This window comes from Nelumbo lutea, chromosome 3 (genome assembly GCF_056320005.1).
Source record: "Nelumbo lutea isolate HS-2025 chromosome 3, American lotus-T2T, whole genome shotgun sequence".
Classification (NCBI taxonomy): domain Eukaryota; kingdom Viridiplantae; phylum Streptophyta; class Magnoliopsida; order Proteales; family Nelumbonaceae; genus Nelumbo; species Nelumbo lutea.
Window position 1 is genome coordinate 21,510,831 of NC_142686.1, and position 21,851 is coordinate 21,532,681.

At 35.5% G+C, this 21,851-nt stretch overlaps 1 protein-coding gene across 1 annotated transcript; it reads right to left on the reverse strand.

The window, feature by feature from the left end:
- Window positions 1-10,242: 10,242 nt before the first annotated feature.
- On the reverse strand, window positions 10,243-13,015 carry LOC148863504 (uncharacterized). The gene is made up of 2 exons (XM_088980387.1): window positions 12,339-13,015; window positions 10,243-11,640 (listed from the first exon to the last, which is right to left on the reverse strand). The coding sequence occupies exons 1-2, from the start codon at window positions 12,549-12,551 to the stop codon at window positions 10,408-10,410; spliced, it is 1,446 nt and encodes a 481-aa protein (XP_088836513.1). The 5' UTR covers window positions 12,552-13,015; the 3' UTR covers window positions 10,243-10,407.
- Window positions 13,016-21,851: the final 8,836 nt, after the last annotated feature.

The following is a 21,851-nucleotide window of genomic DNA, read 5'->3' on the forward strand; positions in this document are numbered from 1 at the left end:
ATGTCTATGCGTCATTTGTAAGCTATATGTTGGTCGCATATTCTTGTATGTTGGTAACGAATCCAGATTTACTCTTCATAGAATGGACTAATCTCACAGTTCTTTACTTCTTTTAGCCGTTCATCGAGAACACCTCTCATAATTGATATTGGTATCCATATTCTTAACTCAATATACGGCTGTGATTTGCTGTGAGATTGGTGCAAAGTGTGCTGTTAATGCTGTATTTTGTTGCAGTGTAAATTTAGTTACACTAGTATAAATGCATAGGAGTGCAAATAAAAAAAAATGTAAGTTCTCATTTAATTTTGTTTTGGGTTTTACTTTATTCTGTTCCATGTCTTAATTTATTTCATTTGTACTGAAATCAAACAAAATAAACTAAAATTTAAAATAAAAATAGGTCAGAATTTATACTCAAATTATTTGTATTGTCATAGTTTTGCAGCAGTGCAAATTTATTTGCATTGCAACTAAACACAGCCAAAGAGCAAATTTGACTCCATCGGTAACAGTTCCAGACTGCATTTGCAAATCACTTGACTTTTTTCATTTTGGTAGAAAATAGATTGAGAGATAACCATTAAATTAATAAGGATGCAATGCATTTGATTGCCGAGCCACTCATGACTCAAGTAGTTATTGTAAGGACAATGCAAAGGAAATAATTGAGGGGATGTTTAACAATATGGTTGATTTTGCTTTTAAAATTAAAAAAAAAATGCCACATCACCAAAATAATATAATTTTTGTTATTTTTTTCTTTTTTTCAAAACAAAACCAAGTATGTCGTCCAATACACGCCTAAATTAATTAATTTTACTTTTGAAAGCTTATCCATTATTATAAACCTTTAAATCCTACTTCATAGGAATATTGTTCAAACCTGCAAGGATAATGCATGACATGCCTAAGATACCATGGATAATGGATATTCTGTAGGCCTGCAAATGGATCAAAACCGAATTGGGATAGGTGTATATCCAAACCCAATCTTACAAAGATGAGAGATATGTTAATCTTTGATATCCAAAACATACATATCCCAATGTCTGATTTGAATAGAACATCAATAAATTTGGCAGGTTGTCCTTCCACTCTAGACAATCAGGACAACTAACATGTGATCGGACCAAAACAAGGGCCGCAACTCAAATGTTTAACAAAGAAGAAAGATAATAAAAAAAGAAGCAATTAATACTAAGGCCTTGTTCGTTTAGAAAGAGGCCAATTGCCCCGGTAATTAGTGTTTTCTAGGAAACATTTATCGGGTAAATGTTTTTATTTATATTTTTTTTTGTTAAATTTATTCGAGTAAATGAGAGTTTTCAATTTCCCCATGTTCTTTTGCCTCACCCACTTTTTCAAGTAAGTGGTTATTTTTTCTATCTTTTGTCATTTTTACCCTTGGTCCATGTCCACACTTTTTGAATTATATTTTTTAATGGGCATTTTTGATATATTATATTTTGAGCATTTACTCTTATCTTTTCCAAGTGGGAGAAGGGTAATACTTTCTCGGGTAAATGATACCCAAGGGAAGACATTTACCATGGGTTCCACCTAAATTTTGAAAAAGAACATAGGAGAGTTGATAAATGGGAATCAAATTCCATTGACCGACTCCTCCCTCCAAAATCCCCAAAATGAACGAGGCCTAAGTGTAATGAATACAATGTTTTCAAAACCGGATCGGACTCGACAGTCAAACTGGAAAAACCAGGAATCAATCACATGATCGGTTCCATTTTACCCTTAAATCATTATTTGGCCAGAAACTATTGATTTGATCAGTGAATCACTGACTCAGGCGGTCAAACCATCAAACTGTTTGATATGAAAACAATTTTTGGCCTTTTTATTTTTTAATTTTTTTTTTATTTTTTGTCAAAGCAAACAGTCTGTTTGGACCAGACGATCGGACCATTCGACCCAGGAACCAGACCCTTAAAGACTACGCACAACAACACTTGAAATTAATACTCTCAATTGCATTACGCCAGTCACCAAGGATGCAGACACAATGAGAGCTCAGTCGATTAAACAAATTGCGTTGCTATATATATGGTAATTGGATGTCCGATAAGAAAAATAAGAAAGAAAGGAAAGAAAGAAAAACAAGGAGGAGGCGCCGTTCACTGGCGATGAATCGATGATGACGGCAATGACTCTCTCTTTCTCTTATCTCAGAGCTTTTTCTTTCTTTCTCAGATCTCGCCTCCCTCTCTCTCAAATCTCAGTCATCTTAGATTTGAGGTCTTGTCTCAATCTCTCCCCCATCTCCTAATCTCATTTGTTCTCTATTAATAATCTTAAAAAATTAAATATTTTTAATAAACCACAAACCAATGTCTGGATTGAATGGTTTGGCGGTTCAACCATCTAGGCCAATGGTTCTCTGACCAATTTGATGTTTTTTTTCAAAAAAATCAGTCCAATTTAAAAATGGACCCATAAACACAATTGGCTTCTAGGTCAAACAGTTTGACTATCTGAACCAACCCGATAAATCAACCTCGGTTGGCTTTGGTGGAACCTGTCTTGGAGCTGAACTTGCCTTGAAATAAACCCCAAAATACTTTTGGGGATGTGAAGATTTGAACCCAAGCACTTATGGTCTCACCTGACCATTGAGTTACTTAAGTGATTTCATCATTTGTTTTCATTTTAATATTTGAATGTGTAAAATAAGTAATGTAAAATATACTTAATGTTTACAAAATTTAAATTTAAATTATAAGTTTTGAACCATATAATGATAATCTACATATTAAGTTACTCAATTTAATCAATAAAATTAATATAAGTTTTAAACTATATATTATATTTATTGAAAATCAAGTTTTTAAAGAACATGTTTCTTTTTTTTTTTTTTCTTTTTGAAGAGGGGGGAGTAAAAAAAGAACAGGTTTCATTGGTAGACCCTGGAGCCGACCTTGGAACTACCAAGGCTAGAACAGACCTTCATAGGGTAGGCTCCGATATAAAAAAACCTAGAACCACCAAGGCTAGAACCGATCTTGGAATCGACCTTCATAGGGTAGGTTCCGATTCCAAAAACTTGGAATCGACCCCTACACTAAATTCTTCCATGAAACCAAACCGAACCAAACCGACCCATGCTCACCCCTAGTTTTAATAGACTTAGTTTCATCTTATCCAATTTAATCTTCTGAACAATTAATCAAACACTGGAAAGTGAATTCCCTCACATATTTCCTTTCAACAACCAAATGGACCCTAAAAGAAAGATCAAGGAAACCTAAATGACTGAAGTTGAATAGTCCCTCTACCCCTAAACGAATGAAACCGTTAAATTTCCTTCTTCTCTACAATGGAAAATTGCTTTTCACACCAAAACCAGAGAAATAGAATGAATTATGATTGCAAGAATTGCATGGAACGGATCAAGTCTCCAAAACCCATAAAAGAAAAGAAAAAGTGCAAATGAAAAAGAAAAGAAAAGAAGAATAGATAACACCCAAATCTAATAAAAACCCCACTAATGTAAGTGTATTTGGCCGATATGCAGATCTTGACATGTGGCATCAGTCAGATCCATCCCAGCCATCCTATGGGTCCTGACACGGGGCATCGGCCAGACGCACCCTGACCATCCATCACTAACCACTACCAACTGCCGTCACCTGCTCCTAACTACTCATCTCTGGAAACTCTAACTATAAAAAGGGGCTCCCACATTGAGGTAAATACAAATCGGAACTCAAACTCTAAGTCTCCTCTCTTGCTTGGTCTGACCCCTCAGAGCACTCTGTTAACTTGACAGTCAAAGCCTTCACCTTGGAATAACTCTCGGAGTCTCTGACATCTTCTTTCTCTCAGTAGGTTGGACTCGTCGGCCTCAAACACTAGAAATTATGTTATTGCCCTCGGTTCCATATTTAGCAGCAACACCCACCTTAGGCCATGCGATGTCAACGATACAAATGCAAATATTAGAGTTGAAAGAGAGGGAAATTGGGTTTGAAATTTGAGGTGTTTTAAGAAAATGATAGAAAAATATAAATAGAAGTGCACAAACACCCAAATATAATCTTCACAAAAAAAAAAGAAAAACAAATCTAATCTTCGAGAAGGTGAGTGAAGACCAAATTGTATTAACTTTTCTATTGATCCCTTGATTTTGTACATCGATGCTGCAATAGCAGCACTACATCAAAAAATGTTATCTCAGATAACGGTGCTGTTGATGTGTGGCTTAGAGCACGGTGCCTTTTTTTAGTTTGGAATTGTTGCTGCCAGTTAGGACATTTCCTGGAGCAACAACAACTTTTTCTATTTGGTACCAATGCTCCAAGAAATGTTTTTTGCACTTCTACCCATTATCCACTGCCCTGTTGATAGCAACGAGCTGTAGCTCCAAGAAACGACAAATTTGACGTTGCTCCAAGCCATGCCTTCCCGATTTCCAAGGCATGGCTTGGAGCACCGTTTTCTGTGGAAAAATGGTTCTAAACATAAGGTTATTTCCTGGAGCACTGTTTTTTCCTACATGGCGCTGATGTAGCGCCATTTTCTGGAGCAACAGCAACGGTTCCAAACAAACGCTTTAACTCTCTCTCTCTCCTCTTTACTTGTTCTTCTTCCTTCCCAAAGTTGCTTGAGTACTGATGATGTTCAAGCCATTTTGACCTGCAATAGATGTGACTGGCTTGTTGCTATCAAGCTCAATCTCTCATTATGACATCAAGAGGTGCAAATATGGGAATCCCTAAGGCCCCTTTGTTTTTCAGAAATCTATTTACCTAGATAAGTTTACTTAGTTGGATAAGTTTTACTTGGGAAATACTTATCTGTCCAAGCACAATTACTTGAGAAGGGGAAAGTTGGTCAATTGAATTTTGGTCCCCCATTGACCAAGATACTCATGTTCTATTTTCATATTTATGTGGGGTTCATGAATAATTTATTTTCCTTAGGTATCATATCCATCTCTTAGGTGGGTAAGTAGGGGAAAGTTGCCAACACTTGCATGGGACAAAATTGCCCCTTCTACTAATGGTTGTTTATGGCTAAAATGGTCATTATCTTATTTACCTAAGAAATTAAGGCCACATTTGGTTCGCGAATAAGGGTTTGGAATCAGAATGGGCTATTCCGGTTCCAACTGTTTGGTTGGACGGAATCGGAATCCCATTTGGGGGAATGGCCATTCCCTGCCCCTCCCTCGGGAATGAAATCTCGTTCCTCTTGATTCTAATTCCCATTTTCATTCTTGATTGAACAAAACAAACTATGGGAATGGACCATTCCGAATCCAGTTCTAGAATATTTTGATTTCGATTTCAAGTGCGAACCAAACAGACCCTAAAAAACATGGGTAAATACCACTACATTTACCCAAGCATGTAACTTTCCAAAAAAAAGAATGGCATTTAGAGGTGGTAAATGGGTTGGTTGGGCAAGGGTACCAACCCACCCATATTGACCCACCAACCCACCATAACCCATCATTAATCCTTGTTAAAGGGTCACAACCCACCCTAACCCTAACCCATCGTGACCCACCCATATTGACCCACTTGATCCATCTATATTAGCCTTTAATCACCCTCATCCATACTAACCCACCTACCATCACCTATAAATACAAAAATGGGTTGGGACGTGACAAAACCAAGTCAGGTGACAAAGCCAAGTTAGGTCAACCTGTATACCCGGAAATGCAAAAATTGTAGATAGATGTAGAAAATAGTAGAAAAATGCAAAAGAAGTTCAGAAAATTAAAAAAAAAAAAGCAAAAAAAAACTAAAAAATTGCAAAAAATTCAGAACTTTTGTAGAAAATTCAGAAGATATGCAAAAAATACTAGAAAATGCAAGAAATGCATGAAAATACCAGAAAAATGCCAAAATTATGTAGAAAAGCATCAAAATATTGTAGAAAATGCAGAAAAAAATACCATAAATTTTCGAAAAATGTAGAAAAATACCAGAAAATTGCATAAAATGCAGAAAATTACCAAAAATTACAAAAATAACAAAAAAATTGCAAAAAATGTATAACTTTTATAAAAATGCTTTCATAAGTACCATCACAAAAGTAGTTCTATAAAAGTACTTCCATAAAAGTGCTTTCGTAAAAGTGCTTTTGCAAAAGCACTTCTGTAAAAGTGCTTTTATGCTTTCATAAAAGTGCTTTTGTAAAGGTACTTCATAAAAGTGCTTTAATGTAAAAGTACTTCTGTGAAATTGCTTTTATTCCTTCATAAAAGTGTTTTTGTAAAAGTGCTTTTGTAGAAGTGCTTTCGTGTAAAAGTACTTTTATAAAAGTTCTTTCATGTAAAAGTATTTTTGAAAAAGTGTTTTCGTAAAAGTCATTTTCGTAAAGTTACTTTACAAAATTGCTTTTGTGTAAAATTGCATGTGAGCACGAAAGTTAATAAAATCTATTTTGTTTCACTTTTAATACTAAAATGACATGTGGCGTGGTGGTTTGGAATTGTAATGAGATGTGAATGCACTAAGAGACTTAAGTTCAAGTTACTTCAATTGTTGTAATTTTTTTTAGATTCGACAAGTATAGATAGAACTGACTTTGACCCAACCCATCCTGACCTGTGAGACCCAATCCATCCTGTCCCTAATGGGTACTCTCGATTCAATCCACCCTGACCCTTTTCCATTGACCCTAATGGGTTACTCGATCGATACGTATCGTTCTGGGTCCCCTCTGGTATGCCCCTATAGTGGGTGTATTGGGGGTCTAACCGGTTTAGGGGGTGGAGGAGCCCTAAACTGACCCCCCTGAACCGGTTTCAGAAAAAAAAAATAAAAAAATAAAAAGTAAAAGGAAAATAGTATTGATTCGCCCGATACGCCCCTACCGATATATCAGGCATATCGATATTTTGAACCTTTATTCCAAGGTGGATGAATTGGGGTCAAGATTGCCAGCCCTAGACCTTCATGTGCAACAATAGTATTTGCATGATTTAGAAACCCCGTACAAGAGCACTCTACCAAGGAAATATGGTCTTGTCCAATACCATCCATAATCTATATTCTAATAGCTCCGAAAAAACCTTATAAAGCACATTGCTTAGCCTAATAGGTTGGTATTGATGAACATACAAGGCTGGAAATCTTTAGAAATTAAGACAATATTGATTTAGAATTAACGGTTAGTGTGGGGCATTACTATTGGTTCCACATCCTGATACACAGGCATCACTTTCAATTAATCCCAAATTTGAATTGGTGAAAGGTGAAAAAAATGTGTGTTATGGTCACTTTGACGCAACCACACCTCCTGACTTTTTGCAACCAAAAAATAAGGGTCTATTTGGCTTGTAGATGGAATTAGAATCAGAATTGGAATCGGAATCAGAGTGGTGTATTCCCATAATCTGTTTGTTTCAGTTAAGAATAAAAATAGGAATTTGAATAAACTGGAATGAGATTTGATTCCCAAAAAAAAGGTAGGAAATGATCATTCTTACAAATGGGAAATGCCATCCCAACAAGAATAGAAATGGAATTTCGATTCCGTCCAACTAAACAATTGGAATAGGAATAACCCATTCCGATTCCAATTCCAAACCCCTATTCACGCAAATCAAATGGGGCCTAAATACATCATCGCTGTCCCTATCATTGTTTGCTTTGCAAATAACAGTTCTACTTCTACCCCCATGTCTCCATGCCAACCAGAAGACACCCTTTCTACCTAATGAGTTGACCATCTCAAAACAAGTGAAACCACCTTATTCAGTTATTTTAAAAGAAATTTCATAGTAAAAAAGAATAGTTTTTTGTATGTTGATTGGATTGGATTCTGGTAAAAAACGGATTATATTTTGTATGTTGATTTGAATTTAAATCAAATTAAATCTGATCATTTGAAGTCCTAATATTCTTGTAATAGAAATGCCAAGACACATTTAGCACTGGTCAGTTGCTATAGTGTTTGTTTGGACTTGAAAGAAGGGGAAATAAATACTTTTCCTACAAAATGGTATTCAATATGAAAATAAATCATTTTTTTATGTTAGATTTGATGTGTAAAAGAAGAGCTCTACCATCTTTGTCGGGTAGATGATTTACAAAAAATCAGAGACAACAAAATGTATAATAACAATTTTCAGGAAACCCCATTTCTTTTCTTTCATTTTACTCGACCAAATGCATCCATGATATAATAAATCTGAATTGGAAATTTGGTTTCCGTATCCATCTCAGCTCCACATTAACCCATTTTATTCGCATTTTTCCTTGTGAAGATGATCCCTTGCGGTCTTGGGTTCCATAAATTCTTTGTCCAAAAAAATAAGGTTTTTGAAATGTTATGTTTTGCTAGTGGCAGAGGGGTGCTTGTCTAAAACTTGCACTAGAAGAACGAATTTACTTTGGTTACATCCCCCCATAATGAGAGATCATCTCCCCTTTTCACATTATCTCCCATGTTAATGAAACCATGAATCTTAGTTAACTTATAGGTGTTCGCCATTTTGTTTGAGAGAGTTAGAGAGAGAAGGATTACATATGAGATTAATAGATATTAATTATAAAATTAAAGAATTATCAACCATGGTATATCATAAATTGTATAGATTAAAATAATAACCAATCGTGTTAAAAGCATCATTTAATCATTGGTTCATTTTTTTTTTTATAAATTTCTTGTAGTCTTTGCACCGTAGACTTGGCCCAAGAAGAAAAGCACAAAATAAAGCTGATGTTTGGAATGGATGCTATTTTCTTTAAAAAGTAGCACCAAATCTGAAATCCATTTTTTTCTCCCTGATATTTGGTCAAGTGTGGTTTTTTTCAGACCATGCATTGAAAATCGAGAAAGATATGGTCTAAAAAAAACACTTTTGATGTTTTCTCGTTTTTTTTTTTACTATCGATAGCAAAAGTATGCTAACATGGCATCGAAAAATACCTATATACAAGCAAAATCAATGGTATCAAATAGAAAAAGCATGCCAATGACAACCCAGTTTTTCTATTGCAGCCACACATCTCACAATTCAAAATGGCCACGTGTGATTGCAATTCAGGACGGATAAAAAATTATGAGTAGAGAATAGCGGGCAGGAAATCCGGTTTGTGCCAATGCAGTACCATTTTCTCATAAAACACCTCTCGAGGCCCAAATGACATTGGTTCCAAACAGCGCCAAAAATCACGAAATAAATTGAGAGACCTGGCCGACCACCAACTTTCCCTGGTTAAACCCCTTGAGTTGATGTAGGATGTAATGTGGGCAGGATCAAAGCAAGCAAAGATGCTCAGTAGGAAACAAAACAAATAAAGAAGGAAACATCATAAAGGCCAAAGAACATTCAATTCTATCTCCGTACCTCTTAAATGCCAGCCCTTAGCAGCAGCCAACCAAGCATGATGCATGGTTATCCCTTTTTTTTATTTATTTTCTTTTCCCTCTTTGACAGTTCCAAGAGCAAATAACCCAGATATAAGCTGACAGATCTGCCAATTCGTTTATCGGTTGCTACCTCATCATCACCTTGAAGCATTAACCAAGAGGGTTCATAAAAGTGCTGGAGTCTACGGATTTAAGGAAAAGCCAGAGTCTAGCCTGCCATTAGGTGTACTGTCACCCTTGAATACGAGTACAGCCTTGCCAGCTGCTTACTGATGAGTAATGACTCTACTCTACTCTCTCCACACCCTTCACTTTCTTCCTTTAATAAGATGCTTCCTCTGTTACTAATCAAAGATGGATAACATTTGGGAAAACATCAAAGACCCAGATCCCAATAACCCAAATTTAATTCATTCCTTCCCTTCGCAAAAGTTCCCATTAGTGTTGTCGGTTGACAGAGATTAGAATCAAAACAGGAACACGAAAAAAGACGAGACCGTTGTTTGAAGCATTATCTGGTTGGTTTGGGGCTTTGGGGGAACTGGAAGCAATGGGTTGTTGGGTCGGGCCTAGAGTTCCGACATGCTTGGCCTGTATGATCGTTTCAAACCCCAACAGAGTTTGCTTGGGTGGGCCCTGATCTTTCCTGATTTTTACATTCAGCCCAACCCCATTATATGATATAAAACTATGAATTTGATTTATATGATATACTGGGGTCTGGGAATGCTTCCCACTTATATTGGGTTGGGCTTTTGTTCCACCCGGCCCAATGTCTTAACTTGCTTGCTGGTTTGAATTTTGAAATAACAGAAAAAACTTGATTGCTTCCAGCATTCATTTATAAACGATGGACTATTGCAGAAGAGAACATAACAAAATGGAAGCTGAAGAGGAAATTGGTATAAGCTAATCCATTTCATGTTAGTAGGTAGACGAAAAACAATATTAAAAAAAAAAAAAACAAATAGTTTTTAAGGGAAAACAGAAGAGTTCAAGAGAACTATAGCTGTTTACCGAAAAAGAAAGAAAACTATAGCTGTACATTCATCTCTTCTATATGAATGTACTCAAGAGAAGAAACACAGGCACCATCTCTTTAACCAAAAAAACCCACCAACACCCACGAATAACACCACTTGAGAATCCCAAAGAAGCCACTAAATAGTAACTCTGGTTCATGTTCTCAATTCCCAACCCCAACTTGGTTCTCGGTCTTGCATCAGAAATGATGGCCTCCTGCTGACATGGTTTTACCCCAAAAGGAATACGACCTGTTGCCATCAACTCAACTGGATAGCAGAGATTTGGGTTGCTCCAAGCACCAAAACGTCTTCCCATCTTACCATAGAACCACTCAGAGAATTTAAGTTCTCCTGTCAGATTGTTTCTGTACAGATAGAGAGCACTAACACAAGGCATGGCTGAAAGCTTCGCAGGGATACTGCCTGAGAGATTGTTGTCGTTCAGACCAAGAAATCTTAGTCTCTTCAGTTCTGCCATTGTTTCTGGGATCTCTCCTGTCAAACCCGTGTTAGAGAGATCTAGAATGATCAAGCTTTGCATATTCTTCCACTCAAAACCCATTAGATCTCCACCTATCGGGTTGTTAGATAAGACCATCTCCTCTAACGAAATCATCTCTTTAAGTGACCGAGTCAACCCACCTGAAAATAAGTTGTTCCTAAGATCCAACAAAGTAAGATTCTTCAGGTTCCCCAGCTCACCTGGAAGCTTTTCCTCCAGGAGATTGTTGCTCAAGTCAAGCTTCAGGAGTGAAGTCAAACCTCCAAAAGTCAGTGGCAAAGGCCCAGATAGAGAATTCCTGCTTGAGTCAAAGATCAGCAGCTGAGTTAGCCCTCCCAAACTTGGCGGTATTTGACCAGAAAACCGGTTCCCGGAAACAACAAGTCTCCTCAAGCTATGCAGATTGCCAAGATTCATCGGTAATTTTCCAGTTAATCCATTTTCTAGGAGCACTAGAGATTGGAGCTTTGAAAGACTGCCGAGAATGGCTGGAATTTGTCCGATCAGACCTCGGTTTGATCGGAACTCCAAGGATTCTAGGCTTCCTGCTAGTCTCTCCCAGTTTTTAGTAGGGATGGACTTTGGGTGCTGGAGAGGAAAGACAAAGCAATTGAAGAAGGAAAGGGTCTTTAGATGCTTGAACTCAAATAGCTCCGGCCTGAATTCTGCATTATGGGTGCACTGTAATGAATTGTCGTGGACTGGCCCGATGTTTATGTCCGTGACATACCAGAACCCATCGATGAAATCACAAGAGACTCCCTGTAAACAAGTATATATAGTTATATACTGATTAAACTTGGTAAACCTTCCAAGGAAATCGATCTAGAGCCAAAACATTTTCTTTATTTTGAGATCCAATGTAGGAAACTCCAGAGTCCAGAGTATATAAAAGGTAATAACGAGACAGTAAAGGATGAACAGTGAGATATCATGCATATTAGTGCTTGAAAACTAGAGCCTTCTGCGACTGAAAGTGAAAAAAAAAAAAAGATATTACTCGACTAGTGAGAACATTACTTAAATAATAAAGGAAATATCAAATCAGTTTCCAACCAAATAACGGGTAAGAAATGCCGAACTAACGTCCTTTTTTTTTGGTAAGCAGACCAACTAATGTACTTGAAACTGCATTAACAAGTAAAAAAATAACTGAACTTTTGTATCATAAATGGATTTGTTGAGTATGAATTATCAAACAAATACGCTTAACAAATACTATAATCGACCTCTTTCTTTTACAATATTATAATATCTTACGTGTAGACAAGTTTCAGACTTTCAGAGCTAGAGGAAAGCTTTCAGAAAAAAAAAAATATATAGAAAACAAAGTTTATGAACAGTTGTATGACTTGATTATTACTTTTTAATTTCCATTTCCATTTGTTTTTCTTTTATTTTTGCTCGTATCTTTTCTTAGTTTTTCTTGGTCTTTTTGGTAGGGTGGGGTTCTGCAGCACCTGTATCGGGGTCCAGCCGCAAGGATCGGGATAGAGCTCCGAGCCATTCCACCACCTCCCCACGAAACCTTGAATAGCAGAATACAAAGCTTCTCGCTCTCTTTGCTCCATTGGAGCTATCGACATGTCCGCTTCGTCTGAACCTGAAACATCCAATAGTAGGAGAAGGAGAAGAAGAAAAACGGGTTCTATGTTGACGACGAACCTCTTCATGATTCAAGGCACAAAAAGAGAGCCCAAGAAGAGAAATGGACTAAGCTTGAATGCAGGTTAACTATCTCATCATGATTATTCCACAAGGGTCTGCTACAGTCTCTCATGAACAAAAAGAGAAGATCTTGGAGTCATGTTATATCCCCTTAAAGGTAAGGAAAGGAGATAACAACAAGAAACTGAAGATTTCATCATGACTGGTAAAAAGAATTCAACAGGATTTTCGCAACATACAACATAGGCGAGTGTCAATAAGCAAGAGAGAAACAGAACCCACCAAAGCAAATATAGAGATGTTGACAAGAAGGAAAATGGCTCCTGCTTAGATCCATGTTTCGACTAGTGAATAAATAAACAGAGAGAGTGTTAGATTAAAGAGCCAGAGAGATTGAAACGAAGAGGAGAATAATGAAGAGATGGGTTGTCTTTATCCATCCAAAAGAGATTGAAAATAAAGAAGAGACGGGATGCAGACGGGTATCCTTGCATTTATATGAAAAGCAGAAGTGGGATCAGAATTCAGACTAGGGAGAGAGTAGGGAAAGAGGACTCAATATCTATGAGGTCCTTTGCACTACGATCCCCTTTGCACTTAGAGCAAGCATGACACGCCTTTCAAGATGTAAAGAAATAATAGCAATAACAACAATAAGAGCAGAAATCAGAACAGTAGTAGAGATAAGCAAGGGAGAAAGCAATTGTGGGTTTTGTCCTTGTTAATTTATTGAAGGCTTTATTAATTCTTAGAGATGGTTAAGGCTTCGAGGGCTTAAGCTTTGTAGGGAGATCAGGAGTCAGTAATGGCGGTTAAAGGGGTGGGATTAGTTAGGGTTACGATCAGGAAATCAGGTTCTAGACTTGGAGGGGACCATTTCCATGCACGCATATGCATGCAAGACAAAGTTAGATTTTCTCTCTTCTTTCCTACTCTCTTTATTTCTGAGCTGGTAGATGCTTTTAATGGTTTGAACTTTGATGAATGAAGGACAAGAGTAACAAAGAAGCCAATGACGTTGGAGGATTTGAAACAGCTAGACAGGGTGAAATGGGTTTGGATTAAAATCCATTAGCATTAGGTCCAGCTCATTTATGTATTGGCCATAGAAGCTCATAACTTTTGTAGATTCAGAATCAGTTCTCGGGCTTCTCAACCGAATCAAATTTTGAATTCTAACATTATACACGTGTAGAAAGGTTTAGAAATTTGTAAAACAGGATTCATGTAGCTGACCCATATGGTTGGAATAAAGTTTTGATGATGATGATGACATATCATCACTTGCAAAAGGAGAAAAAAGAAAGAAAATTTTCAATAGAACCCATAGTGTAAACATCCAATAATGCATGTCTGAAATGGAGATTTCAACCATTTAGATTGGATTGAAGAACCAAGGCTGATAGCATCATGATGGACCAACCCTTTTTACCAATTATGTCTATAAATCTTACCAGTTCACCCTGCAACAACATATCTTGTAAGTTGTAACCCTGAACAATGAAATTTTGTCGTGACTGCTGGCTCATTTTGAAGGGTGAGCTCAGACAAAAGTCCAAAATGGGTTCCATAGGCATATTTATAAACAAAATACTAGGGTTTGGAGGAGTCCAAGACTTGTTTCACCTCTTCTATGTTCAATTTAGGTCCATATCAGAAGAAAGCACATGGGTCCAAACAATTCTCACTTTCTCAGTACCAAATGTGCCTCAACAGTGAATAAACCCAACACCCATGGACAAGGATGGGTTCAACGGCCTAGAAATTAGATTTAGGGAACATGTCATCTGTTACCACTGGGCACCACCGCCCAATCAACCACTCCTGTGTACTCTGATTACTGAATACAACAAAGACCCATTATCAAATCATGGCTAATCTGCAGACTTATTGTAGGATCCGATCCTTTATACCAGTACCCATTAGATCGATATCAACCCTACATAATTGAGAGAGAAAGGGGGATGAATGATGATGTAGAGGAGCAGAGCAAGGACCACCATTCACTAACAAGGTCAGTAGGAAGTGTAGGGTAATTAAGAAGGATTTTGGAGTCTTTGGAGTTTGGACCACTCTATCAATAAACTTGTATCTCCCATGAGCGAAGAACGCTAAAAGAGAGAGAGAAGCCGCCCTACTGTTTCTTCTTAGCAGACCTAATCAGCTGATAAGTCACTTTCTTTCATACTTTATTGCTTTTGCTTTGTGGGTAGTCTTTCGATCATGTGAAAATTACAATCTCATATAGGATCTGATGATCAGGGGTTATAGGATTTGAGTAGAACCTGTCAGATGGAAAGGCAGAAAGCCTCTGTGACCTTCCTTTAAACTAAAGATACCTGAAGGGGAGTATTAAAAACAGGGTCTATTCTTTCATGAAAGTTTGAAATTTACTAGAACAGACAAGTGATTTGGGTTTGGGGAAACCTTAAATAAGGTATATTCTTGAACTCTTGCTTTTGGTCCGTCATCATGCACCAATAAATATCAGGGCCCATTTCGATTCCAACTGTTTGATTGGGTGGAATTGGAATTCCATTCTCATTCATGGTGGAATAGCATTATCCAATTTGAATGAATAATCATTCCCTCCTCCCCTTAGAGAATGAGATCTCAGTCCAGCTTATTCCAATTTTGATTCCGACTCCTATCCAAACCAAACAGGATATGCAAATAGACCATTCTGATTCCGATTCCAAAGGATGTTGGTTCCAATTCCAAAAATGAATCAAACAGACACTTGGTAAAACTAGATTAGCAACTTCACTCATTCTAAATTATAGGGTCCTGTTTGTGTACCTTAGGCAAGACATGGCAACTAGACCTATTCATGGGCTGGGCTTGGACTTGACTTTTGTCAAAATTCTAATGGACCTGATCCGAAGCCCAAGCCCAAGATAGTGTAAAGTTGGGCCCAAAACCTGGCCCGTGAACAGGTCTAATGGCAACCGAATTTGGATTGTCTTTTGTTTATGGGGGTGTAGGAGTACCGTCAAACCAATGAATGAAGTGTTCCCTATGGGCTTGCTATGTGCCTTCTTTTGCATCATTCCATCTATTATCAACCCTAGGATGGATTTGGCGTGGAACTGTATTTCTCAATTTGGACGGCAATGCCCACGTACCAGCTAGTCTAACATGTTTAAGAATATAAATACTGAGCTAGGCTTGAAGTACTGGGCCCAGGCCCGGTATTAAAATATCTGGACCTGATGCAGGCCCGGGCTGGAAATGATCCCACTATCATGTACGCTATTCCTTTCAAACCTTATATTTTATATTATTTTATATATATTTATACTGTATATATTTACATTTATACTCTTTTCAAACTGAGCCAAGTAAAAGATCTACTGACAGATCATTTCAGATGGGCTTCCCACAGAGTGCTCCCCACAGCACTCACCCTCGTGAAGCGTACTCTGCTGTGGAGAGCCCATCCAAATTCCTAACAGGCTCGTCCCGACGATAATATTCACAATTCGACTCACAATCCAACTCACCACAATAAAGGTGCCAGTTGTCAGTGCCAAATCAATCATCCTCCACCAACTCACATCATTATTTAGTTATCCACCAGCTCAAATCTAGCTGCTCATTATCATTATTTTTTAGGGAAAGTCATTTAAGTTTTGGTTGGTCAAAGTTGTTCCGGTTTCACATCCTTCCGCTTCCACTCTTCCAGCAACTTAAGATTTTGTGTATTTTTAAACATATTGAAAATTTTCCTTTAAATTCAAAATATGCAATGTCTGTTGTACAATTATAATATATAATTATATATTATAATATATCAATCTTTTGAACCTTATAACACACTATTTAATGTAGGGGTGAGAAAAAAAAAAAAAAAAAACTGAAAATCGAATCAACCGAAACCGAACTGAAAAATCAGTTAATCGAATCAGTCGGTTCGGTGTTTTAAAAAACCAAAGGTATCGATTTGGTTTCGGTTAACTAATATAGAAAATCGGCGATTAACTAAACCAACCGGTATCATATATTTCTACATATTTTATATATTTATGTATATATATTATATATATTTAATATTTTTTATATATTATAAACTAATAAATATGTATTATATATATTTATAATATATGATATAGTATTTATTATTTAAAACATAATATTTTATATATATATAATTTTCTATTATATATTTATATATTTTTTTATAATATATATTGTAAAAATAAAATAAAAAAACTAAAAATTTGATGAACCAAACTGATCAACTAGTTAACCAATTGGTTTCGGTTACTGGTTTTCTAAAAACTGACTGTACCGATTCGATTAAAAAAAAGGCCCATGGTTCGATTAACCGAACCTGAGCACCCCTAATTTAAAGGGATTCAGAAGAATCCCTATCTTTAATCATTAAACCCCTCCTAAAATACTTTTCAATCTATGAGATGGATTCTATGATAAAAAACCTGAATTCACTGCTACCACATGACGCCACCCACACCTAGACACATGACACTTAAGGTTGAAATTTTCATTACGTATCGGATGATACATATTATATTTTTGAGGTTTCGGTATACCGTTCATTTTCATCATGCCGGAAGTATATCATGTCCATATCAATAATGTTTCGGTGCTGTATTGGTTGATACATAATGTATCAGTCGATACAATGCGATTTATTGTTGCGGAAAACGAAAATAAAAATAAAATTTCATTAGAAAGAGGGCTTTTGATTCCCCAAACTCTCTAGAAACCTTCATACCATTCCTAGATATTAAATCAAACCAAAATCCACCAAAACATCCATATATTTGCAAGATCCAACAAGTTTTTCAAGATTGTTAAAAAATGAGCGAAAATATGTATGTTTTTTCAATTTTTTTAGTCTCAGCCAATATTTTTGCGTTTTTTTTTTTTTAATTTGGATGCTTAGAAGCATATTTGTGTATGTTGATATGTTATTCTTGTGCAAAAAAAAATTCCTATTTATTTTGTTCTTATATGTAGATCTTTATGAATATTTGAAAAAATTTCATAATATTAAAAAGTCTGAAAAAAATGAAAATTTTAGATTTTTCTTGTAATCTACCTCTAAAAATTGATTATGTTGTAGATTTATGGATGATCTACCATGCTCATAGACATAGATCAATTAAAATTTCTTCTAAATAATTGATTTTTTTTTATTTTTTTTAATATTTGAAATTTTTTAATAATTAAAATTTCTTTAGACTAGAAGAAGTCGACTCGGGACTGGTCTTCGGAGAGGATCTCGATGGCTGTGAGTGAAAGTGATTTTGTCTTCCCTCCGCCCAGGTGGGAGCATGGTGTGTTTCAGTGAATTATCTTTAATCTATTCTTATTGTTGTTTGGATTTGAAATTAAGTTGCAAAAACTGAGAAACTTCATTAATCAGATCTACAGGGCAGTTTATAGTTCAAACTAAAGACGAGAGAGTGAGTGAGAGTTCGGTGATGTTGCTCTCTTTGGTGCTTGGCCCATCGAAGACTACCATAAGCTGTTACGCTTCATATCATACGAGTGTCAACCTTACCTATTACCTTCCATTAAATATTAGCTCAGTGTGGTAGTGAGAATTCATGAGAAAATAAACTCCACATCCACACCCGCCCGAGCGGCCCAGCTTTATTAATATTTAATTCGACCCACTTATTAAAAAACCAACCCAACTGTATTATATTCAATTCAAATTTACTATTTTTAAACACATGTTAATTAAGAAAATTAACGTTCCAACATGATATGATGCTGCACATATTCCTCTCTCAATCTCTCATATTCAATAAGAAATCCCTAGTTTTTCATATTTTCTCATGAATATATTTTAGATTCAAATTTTACCACCATAGCGACAAAGTTTAAAATAATAAAATCATTAAAAAATGATTGATCAAGTAAACAATAATTAAAATAAAAATTATTAATAAAATAACAACATTATTAAATATTTAATACATGGAATAACTTGATAAAAGGACTAAAATTGCTTAAATTTAATATGGCTATTTAAATTATAAGAAAATGATTGAATAATTAATGAAACAGTTAAATAATAAAGCATGAATAAATATTATATAAATGATTAAACAATTAGAAAATAATTAATTAAATGATTAATGAATGGATAAAAGCAATATATGAGACCATCTTAAAGAAAGAGTCATTATAAATACTTTATATGGTGTTGGTCTTTTATAAATAGGATGTTGATTACAAATTAAAACTAATTTAATTTTTTTTAAATTAAACAAGAAACTTAAATCGAATTTATCATATAAGCATAAGTTGTGAATCTCAAATGAAATAATAAATAGTGTAAGCCCATTACTCTAAACTATGGTAGGTCTTTTAAATCAAATAAAAACCTAACCTAAATTTCTAATATAGATGGTTTTTTTTTAATTTAAATAGTTCAAATCAATGGCCATATACTTAGTACGGGGGTCTCAGCATTTATTTAGCTAATAAAAGTAAATAAATTATTTACTTATCAATAAAATAAAGGCGAGTTAACATTGAGAGAAATATTTTAACAGACATTTATTCATTTATTTATTAAATTATTTATTTATTTAGAAATAATTTACTAACAAATTATTCTCTCCCTTTGAGCCCAATATTTAAGCAGGATTGTCAATGGGTCGAGTTCGACTCAACGGACCCGATGGACCCAAACTGATTGGGCCAGTTCTAGTTCCGAGAACTAGAACCAACATATTGATTTCGGGTCCTAATATAGTGTCCCAATTACTATCGATTTAGAATATATGTATATAATGTATAATATATTAAATAAATAAATAAATCATATATATATATAATATTTAATATATATTATACATAAATATTTATTTTTTTATTTATTATATATGGCTTTGTCTAGTCAAACCCGATTGTCTCGAGAACCAGTCGGTTCGGTTGGATCCAGATCCAGGTCCTCAACATATCATGTTGGGTCGGTTTTCCAACTAATTCTAACCCAGACCCGACTCGTTGACAGTCCTATATTTAGGGCTATCAATAGGTAGGTTTGAGCCCAATATATATGAGGGGGGAATGTAAGTTTATATCAATAGAACGTAAAGCTAAGTTTGAGCATGACGGACCATCGGGCCTAGATTTTGAGCCTAAGCCCGACCCCCATATAAAGCTTGTAATTGAGAAAAAAATTTGTATTCTTTATTTGACAACAAAAATGATTTATTTATATTAAATTGAATTAAAAAGTGAAAATTTTAAGTAGTTATTTATTATTTTATTTTATTAAATTAAATATATTATTATTCATATTTTTTATTTATTTAATTCAACATACACCCAATATTTAGGGTTGTCAATGGGTCGGGTTTGGTTCTACATAACTTGGACCAGTCATGTCCCAATAATAAATGAATAGTTATTTATTTTATTATAATAAATAATTGATTTATTTATTTTACAAAATTAAGTAAATTATTATCTATATATTTCTATTTATTTAATTTACTAAATTATTCAATTAGTTAATTTATTTTACTAACAAATTATTTCTCTTTCTCACCAAGCCTAATAATTTAGGGCTATCATTAGGTTAGGTCTTCTTTGGGTAGGGATGGAGCTAAGAATTTTTTGAGGGGGCTAAAATCTAAGTGGATTGGGGGGTAATTTAGGACTATCAAATATGTTAGGTTTGGGTTGGACAGGAGGAGAGCTAGAAATTTTTTATGAGAGGTGCCAATGGATTTGGGGGTAAGGAGAATAAATATGGATGGCCATTAGGGGGGGCAACCAAAAGTGGGGAGTGGGGGGAGTGGAAAAATATACATGATGATGGGGATTTGTTGGGCCATAGGGGGACCATGGCTCCTGGGATCCCCTTGTCTTCGCCCAAGGGTTGGGATTAAACATATTCATAAGTCACACTAAGCTTTGCCTTTATATCAACGGAACATATTCATTCCCAAGCCTGAGCATAACCGGACCATCAGGCCTAGATCTTGAGCCCATTCTCAACCCCCCATATAAAGCCCAAAGCCCAGCGAAGAAATTGAGAAAAAAAAGATTTGTATTCTTTATTTAACAACAAAAATGATTTATTTATTTATATTAAATTGACTTCAAAATTGAAAATTTTATTTATTTATTTATTATTTTATTAAATTAAATTAAATTAAATATATTATTATCCACAAATTTCTATTTATTTTAAGTAAATCATTTTTCCTAAAAACTATTAATTAAAAAATTTACTTGTTGCAAATTCATTTTTTCTTATACAATAATTTAGCTTTTGCAAGCCCTTGCAACACAAGGGCCCCTCCGCTAGTATATTCTTATAGCAAAACATGAGAACGGAAAAAACCAACGTGTGGTAGCCTATGGGTTTGGTATTTGGAATTACATAGTAAACAGCAGAGTATCGTGTTGAAGCTGGTGTAAATTACATTTATTGCCATTTAATCTCGGTTAGTCTTGTGTTTGTTTGGCATCGATGTCGTTGCTCCAAAAAACGGTGATACATCATTGCCACGTTGGAAAAAACGATGCTCCAAGAAATGTCAATATGTTTGGAACCGTTTTTTCATAAAAAACAGTGCTCCAAGTTATGCCTTAGAAATCGAAAAAGCGTGGTTTAGAACAATACCGAATCAACATTTTCTCATATTGAAGCTCGTTGCTACCAACGAGAACATGATGTAACAGTGATATGGACTTCTTATAATATGTAACCAATGCTGAAAACAAATATAAAGCATTGATTCCAAATAGAAAGTATTATTATTACTTCAAAAAATAATCTACCTGACAGTAACGTTTTCAAACAAAAAAATCTGAAAACGGTATTTCCAACCCACACATCACGATGTATCATCCATGCCAAACATATACCTTATTTCTCTCTCTACAAAAGGGTGCTGATAGCATCGATGCGACAATGCCAAACATATACCCTATCTCTCTCTCTCTCAAGGGAGAGACTGACACATGGCGCTCTCCATTCTCTCTCTTCTCTAAATCGGATAGTCTTTTTCCTTTCTCTCTCTCTCAATGTTTTCGGTCATCTCATAGCAAGAGGCTAGGGGAGAACGGAGAGACCGACGCGTGGCATTCTCCATTCACTCTTTCTTTCCCTTCCATTTATGCCCTCTCTATCCTCAAAGTTTTGTTATTTACAATTGTTCCATCCAATCTTTCTCCTGGTAATACAACACTAGCAAAGTAACCCGTGCTGAGCACCGGAGTGGCACTGCCTGCTGAAATTTTCTCGTTGCCTATCTCAAGGACTACAAGGAATAAGCGTCCCTGGACCCAACTCTAACATAAAACTG

Bases quoted from the DNA above. Each gene is read 5' to 3' on its own strand.
- LOC148863504 (XM_088980387.1), bottom strand. From the start codon at position 12,551: ATGAAGAGGTTCGTCGTCAACATAGAACCCGTTTTTCTTCTTCTCCTT. The intron at 11,641-12,338 runs GTGCTGCAGAAC...ACTTGTTTACAG, and splicing joins GCGGCTGGACCCCGATACAG to GGAGTCTCTTGTGATTTCAT.